This window comes from Pseudorca crassidens, chromosome 17 (genome assembly GCF_039906515.1).
Source record: "Pseudorca crassidens isolate mPseCra1 chromosome 17, mPseCra1.hap1, whole genome shotgun sequence".
In the NCBI taxonomy this organism is placed as follows: Eukaryota; Metazoa; Chordata; class Mammalia; order Artiodactyla; family Delphinidae; genus Pseudorca; species Pseudorca crassidens.
In genome coordinates, this window is record NC_090312.1 from 2,544,159 (window position 1) to 2,557,315 (window position 13,157).

The 13,157-nt window shown below is 58.8% G+C and overlaps 1 protein-coding gene across 9 annotated transcripts in view; it reads left to right on the forward strand.

Moving 5' to 3' along the window:
- Positions 1-13,157, forward strand: part of TSNARE1 (t-SNARE domain containing 1) — a 117,139-nt gene that overhangs the window by 76,712 nt on the left and 27,270 nt on the right. For 4 of the 9 annotated variants that reach the window (XM_067712744.1, XM_067712745.1, XM_067712750.1 and 1 more), the window contains one exon: positions 3,670-6,367. In XM_067712744.1, coding sequence (XP_067568845.1) covers positions 3,670-4,259 — 590 coding nt within the window. In that variant the 3' untranslated portion in view covers positions 4,260-6,367. Of the gene's footprint in view, positions 1-503; positions 587-3,669; positions 6,368-13,157 lie in introns of those variants that run through there. The other 5 variants (XM_067712747.1, XM_067712754.1, XM_067712751.1 and 2 more) reach the window with 2 other exon arrangements.

Here is a 13,157-nt window from a genome sequence, read left to right on the forward strand (position 1 = left end):
GGCCTCGTCAGGGCGGCTCAGGTGTGCTGTGGGGCTGGCACCTCTGGGGGGCTGCGTGGACGCGCCCAGCCGGCCCCTGCCTGAAGTCCTGGTCCGCACTCAGCCCCTCAGTGTTGTCAGGACCGGCCGCTTAGTGCACTTGCTGACGTCCAGGGCCGAGTGCGGAGGAGGGTGTTCCCAGGCCGTCTCGCCGTCTTCACGGTGACTGTGAGCGTGCAGTCATTGCAGAGCCGGGCCTCACTCTTTCCCGAGTGGGCTGCCGTGGCTCCAGGGGACAGGCACTCCTGGGCTCTCTGTCCGGACAGCTCAGGCCGGCCAGCGCCCACGCCAGGGGGCCGACCGGTGCCCCCTCGCTGCAGCCTCTGTTCTCTGGAGGCTGGACTCCCCGCTTGTGCCTGGAGTGATCACCGGGGGGGGCAGATGCCGTCCACGCCCCGTCCGCACGGCCCTGGGCGACCTCAGGTTCTCCACTCTATAATTGCTTCTGTTGTCTTGATTTGCAGATAGTATTGAAGCCGGCCTTGAGGCTGCGTCCTCGCACGCAGAGGCGGCCAGCGAGCTCCTGGCCGGAGCCAGCCGGCACCAAGTAAGTCAGTGTGAGGGGACAGCCCGCCGCCCCTCCGGCCCCTGCCCGCGCCCGGGAGGGGCAGGCCCGCAGGGTCTTCTCTGCGCCCAGGCGGGCTGCTATGGGGGAGGGGAGAGGAAGGGGTTGCGGGCCGCATGCCCAGGGTGGGAGGTCCCGCCTCCCCCTAGTCTGCACCACCCCCTCCCCCAACCGCGCCGCCGAGAGCGCGGCCGGGGCTTCTGCCCACCGCTCAGCAGTGAAGTGAGAGGGCAGGGGTGAGGGGCGGCCAGGAGCAGTGCCCACCAGCTGGGTCTCGCTGCAGTGGGTGCCGACGTTGCTGTGTCTCCCTGTTCCCAGGGTGTGCGGCACCCCAGCTGCCCCTGCAGGAAGCTCTGCGGCTTCTCCCTTATTCTCAGAAGGGCAGGATGGGTCTGTCGGTGTCTGCTGCCTTCCTGGAGGGCGCGGACCACGGAGAGGGCCGCCTGGCCTTCCGGCCGCTGGGCCGGGTGTGGCCGTGTCTGCCCCTGGCCTGGCCCCCGGCTGGAGCTGGTGGGGCCCTCTCTGCTTGGGACGAGTTGGCCGGCTCAGAGGGAGTGAGGACAAATATCTGACCCTGATTTGCTTGAGATGGGCTTAGGGTAGCCTTGGGGACCAATGCCGGGCTGCCGTGCTGACCTGCAGCCACCGCGTGAGCCCCTGACTGGGCCAGGCAGGCTTGGACCTGGGTCCAGCAGGGAGGGGGGGCCCGCAGCCGCCCTCCGCTTGCTCGCTGTCACTCACTGGCCCTCCGCTCCGTGCTGCGCCCCGACTCGCAGGGGTGGAGCCCACAGAGCGCATCTCTCCTGGAGCGTGCGTCCTAGGGGAGGTCGGGGTGGACAGTCCAGTCCAGTGACGCGAGGGCCCTGGGCCAGCCGAGGCAGGGAGGGCTTCCTGGGGTAGCGCTGAGCAGGAGTTGTCCTGGCAGAGGGGACAGAGGCCAAGGAAGGGGCTGCCCGGGCGAGCTCGCGACGCCCCAGGCCGGGGTGCGGACAGCTGCGTGGGGGCCGTGCCGGCGGGAGCAGGGAGGGGGCCGGGGAGAGATGATGGATGACGTCCTGTTCCCTGGGGGCTTTGGGAAGTCAGGGCTGTGCTGGGCAAGGGACTCCAGTTGCCTTAGCGGGGAGGAGAGGGCACAGGGTGACGGTCTGGACCAGGCAGGGCTGTGGGTGGGGCGAAGCGTGGGAAAGAGCGGCCCCTCCTAGCAGCTGCGCTCCCTTCCCAGGCTTCCCGTCCCTCAGGGAGCCCAGTGGGCAGAGCGCACGCGGGACGGGAGGCTGCTGGACTCCACGAGAGTGCGTCGTGGGGTGGAGGCTGGCCCCACTGCTGGCCTCCCCTTTTCTCTGTCAGTGGCCACTAGACGCCTAAGTCAGGGCGACACGCGCAGGCCACACGTGACAGCTGGAGAACACCACGCCAAGGGGGGGCGACGGCATGTATCTGCAGGACGGGGCGGAGGCAGGGCTGGAGGTCGTGTCTGCCGGTGCCAACTCGGGGCTCTCTGCCCCAGCCACGGGCCCCAACCTTTCAGCATGCCGAGGGCAGCCAGACCTGCACCCGGACCTCTCCACCTGGCTGGGTCCTTCCAGGGCCTCCCAGAATAGAAGGTGCAGACTGCAATTGACAAGCAAGGCGGACTTGTCGGAAGCCCAGGGCCCGGCCTCTCCAACGGGAACTCTCCGAGCGGGCCAGTGCCTGCTGCGGGCCCTCAGCCCCAGGAAGCCTCCTCGCGGGAGGGAAACAGCACGCCGGCAGGGTGGCTCCGCCCGTGAGCCTCTGGGCTCAGAAGGGTCAGCAAGTGCCCGGACCGCAGATGCCTGGAGCCCAGAAGGAGGACGTGACAGTGAGGAGGAGGAGGAAAAGGAAGAGCAGGAGGCGGACGGGCGGTCACTGTGCCCGCGGACACACCAGGCTCAGAATCCCCCTGGCGCCAGGGAGCGTGTGCGCCCAGGCCTCTGCGGTGGTGCTGTCGTCGCCCCTTTTCCATCGCAAAGCAGGACCCCCTGTGCCATAGGTGAGGTGAGAGGGGCTCAGATCCAGGAGGGACAGCCCGGAGTCGCCCCCCCGCAGTAATTCCTCATGCTCTTGCCCACTGCCACGCAGCGTGTCGGCAGGTGTCAGCAAGGCAGGACACCACAACCTGGGGCTCAGGCCCAGGGCTTTTCCCTGGGACCGCGGTTGACTCACCCTCCACACCCAGCCACCTGGAAGGTTAGCCTTCAGCTGGGCCTCTCATTTGCAGACTAGGGATTTGAGACCCAGAGGACAGAAGGGTTTTCCCAAGGTCACATGGCTGTCAAGAGGAAGAGCTGATTCTGGAGCCCAGTATGTAGGAGTCCAGGTCTTGGCTTTTCCTGCGACCCTGGGGTAGCTCTGCCTTTATATACAGCTGCTCATGTTTATGGGATGTCCGCTTGGTGGACGGATGGATGGGTAGATGGATGGAGGGATGGAGGGACTGAAGGATTGGAAGGGTATATACACAAGTGGGTGGATGGATGGACGGATCGAGGATGGGTGGTTGATGGACGGATGATGGAAGGATGGATGGATGGAAGGGTGGATGATGGACGGGTGCTTTGAGGATGGATGGCTGAGAGATGAACACGTGGATGGATGGATGGATGGCTGTAAGGAAGAAGGATGAAAGGAAGGAAGGAGGTGGACAGATGGAGGGACGGATGGGTGCTTGATGAGCAGACAGATGGGCGGATAGATGAGGGGATGGATGAGTGGGTGCATATGTGTAGGTAGACAGATGGGCAGACAGGAGGGGCGGTAGATAATGGCCAGCTTGGGTGGGTGGGTGGATGGACAGACAGATGGCAGCATGGTGGTGGCACCTTGGCTTTGGAGCTGCCAGGTTGAAGTTTTACCTTGACGTTACTGGAGGACGTCTTTCACCCTCTGAGTCTTGGTGTCCTAGCGAGGGCGCTGCTGCCCACTGCAGAGGGGCCCCGCGAGACCTAAATAGCTGCGTGGGCAGAGGGCCTCGTGCAGGTGGAGCTCCCTGGCATTGCCCCGGTCCTGGCTGGCGAAGGCTCACGTTTCCTGTCTCCCTCTGCCAGCCGACGAGGACGAGGCCCCCGGCTGCCTATGGCTACCCCTGCGGACGCTGGATGGGCCGAGCCTGCCTGAAGCCGATCCCCTGGACCCCCGAGGAGCCCTCCCTGCGTCCCCCTCCTCACCCTCCCCGCCCGCCTCCCCGGCCTCGGCACCCCCCGCGGCCACATTCCCCGGGGCCTCCCGGCCCTCGCCGCCCTCCTCGGCAGCACCCCAGCCCCCCGGGAAGCCCACAGGGCCTGAGGCCTCGGACGTGGAACGGCGGCTGCTGGACTCGCAGCGGCAGCAGGGCGCCCTGCTCAGCTCCTGGTCCCAGCAGCAGAGTGCGCTGATGGCCCAGCAGAACCTGCTGCTGCAGCGGCTGGCCGAGCAGAGCCAGCGGCTGGCCGACGGCGTCGAGGCCCTCAACCGGACCCTGGAGAGGCTGGTGCAGGCCCTCCCGCCCCGGGGCGCCTCGCCCGCAGTCCCAGATGGCTGCCCTGGGGGCGGAGCAGCCTGCAGGCCAGCTGGAGGCTCCCAGGGCAGCCCCCAAGGCAGCCACACAGGCCAGGAGGTCTTCTCGGGGATGATCCTGAAGGTGGAGGAGGAGATCTAGGGTCCAGACCCCGTGGGCCGCGCGCAGAGCAGGGACTCCAGTCCTGCCCCTCTGAGGGGCAGAGATGGGGCCTCGATGGAGCCCGAGAGGATGCGGGACTTAGCCTGTGGTTGCCCCTTCCGTCCTGCCATTGTCCGTGGGCCTGTGACGCGAACGGAGGGCTGGGCTGAGGTCTACTCAGGGGTGACGCCGGTGGGCGGACCGAGCTCCCTCCGCTCCCATCCTGTGCTCCGACCGACCGTCGGGGCGAGTGCTGTGGAGTGCAGAACGGGGCGCCTCTCGGCGGGCAGTGGGTGAGCGGAGCTGCGGGAAGAAGCACGCAGAGCACAGCTCCCCCAAACCACTGCCTCGGGTGTGGGCCCTGGAGTGTGGCTCTGCTGGGCACCCAGAAAGCCCCCGGCGTGTGCCCTGGAGTGACTCCTGGAAGCCCGCCTGCTGCGTGGGCGTACGGACTGAGGGGGCTGGACCCCTGCATCCTCTTGATTCCGCCCGGAGGGAACCACGCCCTGTGGGCCTGCGGTTATTTCTCTCAATTTTATGCCTGCGGTGTGGGGTGTATATATGTATGTGAACATATGTTCGTTGGTACTGGATGGGGTGGGATGCCATTTTATACCTGTCGACTTTTCTTGGAAAAAGATATTTTTCTCATATAAGCATAAAATAACAACAAAAAAAGGCAGTGATGATAAGGAGGGTGATGCTGACAGGAAGTGAGATGGAGCCCGTCTGTCTGCGCCTGGGCTCTGCCTCTGCCCTTGGCCGGCAGGCAGCCCTGATGCCCCCCGCCGGTGTCAGATCCGCCTCACCTGTGACTCCTAGCCCTGTGGGGTCCCTCGGGGCTGGCCCCAGCTCCTGGCCCCGCCAGGCAGGGCACAGGGGCTCAGCGCACAGTTCGGGTGGCTGTTGGGGTCCTCGTGGCCCTGGGGCTGTGCCACCTCCAGCTTCCCCTTGGCCTCCTTCTCCAGACTCGTGATGAAAGCCTCTTCCGGAAGCAAGAGGCTGAGGTCCTGGCGTGAACTGGACAGCGTGCTGGTCCCAGGGCTCCCAGGCAGCCTGGCACTGAGGGGAGCAGAGACCAGGGTGGAACACACACAGTGGGAGGGACTTTTCCTGGTTTCTCTGTTTACCGTGGGGCCAGCAGCATGTCAGCAACTCTTGTCCACAAAAGGGAGCGCAAACTCCTTAGCTGCCCACCCAGCCCTCTGCAGCGTGGCCGGCGCCCTTCCAGCCTCCTCTTCCCCCGCGGTCTGGAGGACACCTGTGTTCTCCACGGCGGCCTTTCCTTCAGCCCTACAAAGCCAGAGTGCATTTCAGTGCCATGTCTGGCGTCTTCCTAGGGCTTCATTCCAGGTGAAAGGCACGGACCCTGCTTGTCCACTAAGAGGCCCACTGCGGTGGACACATACCTCTCTATAGGCAATGAACACTGCTCTCCAAGGTTACCCACTAACCCTGGTCAACACCTACTCGGATCCCAACCTAGCCCTGACCCTGGTCACACTCGGAGCCCTGATCCTGGTCACATGCTGAGCCCTGACCCTGGTCCCGTGCTGGACTCTGACCCTGGTCCTGTGCTGAACTCTGACCCTGGCCAGTCCCATAATCCCTATTAGACACCTGCTCTGGGCCCTGCACTGAGTGCTGAGGACACAGCAGCCCAGGCTGAGTAGAGGTCTGACTGCGTCCAAGGGCCAGTGTGCTCTCTGCCCGCTGAGGGCCAGGCAGGGCACGACTGGGATGGGGTGCCTGCCTGTTGGGCCATCGGTCTGCAGGTGCACGAGGGAGCCTGGGTGGCAGGCAGGGGGACGGGGGCCCTGCCTGGCCTCGAGTGCAGGGGTGTTCCTGCGGGAAGGGGAACCAAGGGTCTGGGGTCGGGGTGGCCTGAAGATCCGTTAAGGAGGAGGCTGGGTCTTGGCTTAGACAGGAGCTGGTCAGAAGCCGAGCTTTGAGGGAGGAGCATGTGAGGTGAGGCAGCGGGGAGACATCTGACCCTCCCGGGGGGGTTCCAGCACCTTCTGTGCCTTCTGCCCAGACTCTGGGCCGGGTGACCAGGCAGATGGTGGGCCTGGACAGGGAGATGGGGGAGAGGAGGGCCACCGGGAGGGTGGTGAGGGCGGGCAGCATTGCTGTCCTGTGCGGGGCCCGGGGGCCAGGGGGACTCTGAGGACCCCGTGTGGGAGCCCGGGGACAGGGCAGCAGGGAGAGGAGGAGACCCCGTGGAGGCTGGGTGACAGGTGCCCGGGGGTTTTAAGGAGAGGGGGAAGGGCAGCAGCGTCCTGTGCACAGAGCAGCCCATAGGTGTGAAGACCGAAGGGTTCTGACGCGGGGCGTCTAGAAGGCGTCAGCCACCATGGCAGGCCATGTTTCTGTGTCTTGCTCTGCTTGACTGCAAGACCTCTGTGTTCCAGTGAGACAGGCTGGAGGGCGGCCAGGACAGCTTTCCTCAGATCCTGAAGAGACCCCAGGTCACCATGGCAAATCTGAGGCCAGGTGGCCTTGGGGGCACAGGGGTGATGGCCGGAGTCATGGAGAGAGCTGGGGGCCTCTTGGAGCCCGGTTTCAGGATTTCCAGTTCATGCCCGGTCCCTTCGGCGTGCTGCTTTACCAAGTGCGTGAGCCCGTCCATGTGACCCCAAGTGAGTAAGGCCAGGTCCCCGGCTTGGGGGAGCCGCAGGCAAGGAGTTGGGCAGATCCCTCGTGGTACACTGCGGGTTCAGCAGCCCATGCAGCTCCCCTGCTAGGAGACAGCTTCACGTGGAAAAAACCAGGACTGTAAATGCTTTGAGGGCTTGCAGGGGGAAGCAAAATAACCCAACTTGTCCCCGCACCGCCAGCCCCTCGCCACCCCAGGCAGAAGCGCTGGACGGGAGGCAGCCGAGATCCTGGCAGACGGTCCTTTCGGGGAGAGTCCCGTAGGCCTTTGGGGGACCCTCAGAAGAAGAGCCACGTGAACCCACAGGCAGAGGTCACTTAGTGTGCAGTGGGCAGCCTCGGTGGGCAGAGGAGGAGGGAGGGCCGGCAGTTGCAGGAATAACAAGACCACAGCTTTGGGCCCGATGCAGGCTAAATTCTGTCCCCCTAAAGTTCAGATGTTGAAGTCCTCACCCCAGGACCTGAGCGGGTGACTGTGTTTGGAGTCGGGGCCTTCAGAGGTGATTGAGGTAAGGCGAGGTCTCTGGGGTGACCTCGGATTCAACGTGACTCGTGTCCTTATAAGAAGAGGAGATCAGGACGCATGGGCACAGAGGGACGGCCGCGTGAGGACACGGGAGGGGAGGGCTGTCCACACGCCAGGGAGGCCGGCCTCAGCAGGAGGAGGAGACCTGCAGGCCCCGGGGTATCTGACTTCTGGCCTCCAGGACGGGGTCGGGGTGAGTTTCTGTTGTTTGAACCACCGAGTCTGTGTTACTCGTCAGGGCAGCCGCTGCTGACTCCTGCAGACCCCCAAGGAATTAATCAGATACCTGACATAAGATAGTTTCTAAGAAATATTTTAAAAATAAGATGAAAGCACAGAGATGAGTAATAATAAGAGATGATCAAAAGGGACCCAATGAGTCTGGAAAGATCAGTGATAACTTTCAGAGCAAAGGACTTGGCGGGGGACCGGGCAACACGTTTGGCCCGGATGTGAGAGGAGCAACCTGGGAGGTTTAGCTGGGGAAGCGACCGTGTGCCAGGGAGAGCTAAGGAAACGGAAAGGGCGACGGGTGAAGGGGTGCGGAGGGTATACCAGCAATTCAGCACAGGTCGAGGCGGGGTCCCAGGAGAAGAGAATTGAATGAGGAAAGGCAGTGCGTGAGGAGGCCCCACCCCGACCACCCACCATCCCGCAGACACAGGAGGCACCTGACACCTGGCAGCTCCATGCCTCCTGGAAACCGCGGCCCCAGAGCGGGAAGGAGGCTCGCGAGGAGGGGCAGAGTGACGGCTCCTCTCCCAGCTCAGTCACAGCAGCAACCGTGGAGGCTGGGGACGGTGGAGTGATACCCAGCAAGGCCGAGAGAAGGGACTGTCAGCCTGGAATCACGCCGCCCGCAAAACCATCTCTGGAGAGCAAAGACGAGTGAAAACTTGAGAGTTTACCGCCAACAGACTTTCACTAAAGGAGCTTCTGAAGGATGGACTCGAGGATGGAGAGTAATCTTCAAAGGAAGGTCTGTGACAAGGAAAGTGAACCAAGGAGCTGGTAAATGTGGGGCAGATCCAACAAAGGACTGTGTGAGATAATGACATCATTTCATATTAAGCAGTGTTTTCTGACTGTAATGTCTTATTTGTGCAGTTAAGTTTTGAGAAAGGGCAGAACAACAATGGGACAATGATAGTGATTAAATTAGTCTGAGCCCATTTTCAGAGAAATTAAATATTCATTAATTTTGGTGTCTGTTAATAACAATACATGGTAAAAACTCAAGGATTCCTTCATTGAAATTAAAGACTTACGCTCTTCAAACGACCCTGTTAAGAGGATAAAAAGACAAACTACTTACTGGGAGATAATGTTTGTAGATCACATATCTGGCAGAGGACTTGTATCCTGAATATATAAAGAGATCTCTAATTCCAACAATAAGAAAAAATATACTTGAATTAGAAAATGGGCAAAAGATTTGAGCAGGCCCTTCACCAAAGAAGATGTATGGATAGAAAATAAGCATCTGAAAAGATGTTCAACATCACTAACCATTAGAGAAATGCAAATTAAAACCATAATGAGAAACCACCGCACGCCTGCTAGAATGGCTAAAATAAGAGATACAGAGAAAGTGGACCATTCATACACTGCTGGCGGGAATGCAAAATGATACAGCTGCTCTGGAAAACACTGTGGTAGTTTCTTAAAAAGTTAAACATTCACTTACGATACTTCCCAACAATTGCACTCCTGCACATTTATCCTAGAGAAATAAAAAGTCATGTTTACACAAAAACCTGTACACAGGTATTCACAGCATCTTTATCTGTAACAGCCCCAAGTTGGAAATAACCCAGATGCCTTCTGTGGGTAAATGGTTAAACTGTGGTGCGTCCACGCCAAGAAATACTCCTCATCAATAAAGAGGGTGAACAAGGGGGGGGTTCCGAGGGCATTTTGCTGAGTGGAGGAGCCTGTCTTGTAGAGCCCATGCTGGGTGATTCCGTGGGTCTGACATCCTCTAAGGGACGAGATTGTGGAGCTAGAAACGGGACCGGGAGGTGGGCTGGGTGGGTGCAACTCTAGGACAGCACGAGGGCCCCCCGAGGTATTGGAGCAGCTCTGAGCAGCTCTGTATCTGGTCACCACAGCGGTACAGGGCTCTGCATGTGTGATAGCGTCTCACAGACCTACACGCACAAGACACCAGTGGAAAATACAATAAAATTGAAGGCAGTCGTAACCTCTGGAAGAGTATTGTAGGAGTCTATAACTTCCACACCAGGAAGAAAGGAGTAAGAATGCAAGTAAGCGGACAAAAAGTCTTTACTGAATAAAATAGGAAAAAAAAGAGAGAAACTAAAATAATACAGAAGAAAAAACTTGGACAAATAGAAAACCTGAGGCAAGCTTTTGAAATCGTGTCCAGTAAACAAATTAATGTGGACGGATTAGAAGAGCTTATTAAATGTCAAGGATCATCAGATTGTAGGGAAAAAAATACAAGTGATCCAGTAACACATAAGGACCAGAAGGTGAGAATGAAGCTGTAAAGAAAGACACATCGGTCAGAGAGTCAGGGAGGGTGTGAGTGGTAAGGTCAGCTTTGGACAAAATGGACGCGAAGACAAATATGTACATGAATACCACCAGGATTAATCATATAAGTAAATATATTAAACAGGACGGCACAGACCACTGCATGATCGGCTCAGCTCCTCAGGAAGATGAAACATCTTACATTTCTATATACCTAATAAAAGAGCTCTAAATAGATAAACAAAGCCAGAACTTCCCACCTGCAAAGGGACTCCGTCACGAGAGAAGAAGGTGTCAACATGGGCACAGAGACTAGGAATTAGTGAATATAGAGCAGGTTTCAGTAATAATCAGCACTTGACTTACTGGACCCTCAAACAGCAGATAACGGTCCTCTCCAGGGTGCCTGGGACGGCTGCAGATTTTGACCATGACTTAGGTCATAGAGCAAGTGTCACCAAACTTCAGAGAATCAGTAGTGGGTAAGACACTACAATTATTAGAAAATGCACAAAAATAAAGAGAAATTCCTTGTATGTTGGGAAATATTTAAAACAGTCCTAACTGACTGGGAGGTCGATGAAGAGATCATTAATAGGTATGTAAAACAGACATAATTGAATAATGATGAAAATACTACATATCAAAATCTGTGAGGTACTTCAAAGGAAATGAACAGCCTTAAATACTTATACAACAGAAGAAGAAAGGCTGAAAATTAATGAATTAAGATATTAAAAAGACAATAAATAAGGGTAAAAGGACTACAGAATGAACCCTGAGAAATTAGAAGGAAGAAGATTATAGAGACTAAGCAGAATTTATTAAGTTATAACAGCGTCTGCAGGAAGCCAAGAGATGGTTCTTTGGAAAGATGGTGAAAATAGACAAACCACTAGTAAGATTGATCCAGCGTTGAAAGAGCAGAAATTCCAAAGTAATAAGAGAATTCTATGAACGGTCTTATGCCGACAAGTTTGGTAACTTGTTGTTTGGAAAAAATGGACAGATTCCTAGAAAAGTACGGTTTGCCAACATTGACTCAAGAATAAATAGATCAATGGTTCTGTAGCCATTAAAGAAATAGAATGGGTCGGAAAGACTTTCTCCCCATGGAAACACTAAGCCCGATTGGTCTTTTATGTGCGTTCTACCCAACTGTCAGGGCAGAGATCCAGTCTTACACAAACCTCCCCGGAGAACGGGAAAAGGGGAAATTCCTAAATACATAACTCGAGGTCAAATCAAAGGTGACATACGTACGGGAAAGGATCATCGTGGTCCTGTCTGTCTCATGGACACAGACCTGGTCATCCTATCACGACACAAGTGGACCGCGCTGCGTCCCGTGGCCTACCTTTTGGAGCTGGTAGTTTAGCAGGAAGCCCGGACAAACCACCGGCTTTGGGGGAAGTAATGCCCCCCCACCCTCCATTGGAGCTGCCTCGAGGACGAGGATGAGGGATGAGGCTGAACTTTGAACGCCCACCCTGAGGCCCTGCGTGGGGAGCTGTGCAACTGTCCTCAGGCCGCGGCGGAAGAAGAAAGCAGTGAATGCCCGCAGGTGCCAGGGACAAGGTCGGCCTCCTTTCTTCCCACTCTCTGGCATCCTTTCCACATCCTAACTGCTCCCCAGTGTAGGTCTTTACTCACACTTGTGCTTAACAGAGAGGCTTCCCCTGCTGCCTCTCGCCCTCCCATCCCCACACGTGCCAACGCCCCCTGTAAGTCCTTGTCTTCCTGGGCAGGGAACCTCCACAAGGCAGGGCTCTGGCTGCCCCCGGCCCCCGGGGCGGTGCTCAGCGTGCAGCCTGTGCTCTGTCAACGCACTGCACGGTCTGTGTACCGCCCGCACCTGTGCAGAGGCACCCGGAAGGCAGGGCCGGGGAGATTAGGAGGTGCAGGAGGAGGCAAGGTCTCCAGTGGGCCAGGCCGGGGTCAGATGCTGTCTTGGGGAGCTTGGGCTTCTGAGCTAATCCAAGTCCAGTCAAGGGCAGGACTCGCGAAGAGCCCAGCTGGTGGCCTGGCCCAGGCCCCGAGCCTCCAGGGAGGGCGAGGAGGGATTCTCTGGCCAGAGCCCTTCATCCTGTTCCCAGTGACAGGATGTTGTCATCTGAGAGCCTGGGAGGCCTCGTCCAGGCTGTTTTGGGCCTGGGACCTGCTGCCCTGGCCAGGCTGAGGGCCACGCTGGGCAGCTTGTGGGGGAGGGGAGGTGCCTTTTAATTTGGAGCCGAGCAGGGTAGATAAGCAGCAATTGGATTTGCCAAGGCCTGAGTCCCTGGGTGCAGAGAACACCGGAGAATCTTATTTTCATGATAAGATTGTTATAAATTCTCCCCACCATCTGCTGGGAAATGTAAATGTGAATTGGGTTCCAGGCGCCGGGAGGGACAGCTGGTGGGGCCGCGGGGGGCGGGGAGGGGGACCCCGTGTGCACCCGGGCCTCGGGCTGGGCCCCAAGCCGTGCCCCTTCCCGTACCCCGTGGCTCTGTGCGCTCCGCAGCCCTGCTCTGAGTGATCGCCTGCAGAAAAGTAACCCCAGGCGAAGATTTAAGTCAATCTGCTGGTGACTGGGCTCACCATACCTGGGTAGACGGGCAGAGGTCACGGGCATAGGACAGAGGGACTGGGGGGGGCCCTGCACCCCGCTGTGTGCTCCACCTGCCCCAGTGTCCTTGGCGACTCGCAGCAGCTTCAGGTCAGGTGGGCGCTGCCTTGGCCCAGTTTCAGTGTGCCTCTGCGGGTGTCCCCACTCCTCTAAGCGGCGGACGTGGGCCGACCTGCCTGCTCTCTGGCTGGCCTGGGGACTGGACCTGGTGGGGCCTGCAGAGCCTGCAGGCAGCAGGGAGGTGGTGCGGGTCCTGGGGCCGTGCTCCGGCTGCCCTGGGCCCAGGGTGAGCGACTACAGCCTGCGGACCACTCGCAGCAAGGCTGGGCAGGAAAGCCCCTCCCAGCAGAGGCCCTCTCACCCTTTCTTGATCCGTAAAGAAGTCTCTGCTCAGGGGAGATGGGCCTGCCCTTGGGAGTGAGTGCAGGGTCGCCCTGTGTTCTTCCTGCTACGCTGATCACACGAGTGGCACTCCCTGTGGGTGCGGGGGTCCAGCCTGACACACATTCCTGTTCTGGAGACAAGGGTCAGGGGTGTCCTGAGGCCCAGGAGGAACTGCCAGAGAGATGGCTAATGAAATACCAGGCCCGTGGGCCAGAGGAGGACAGAG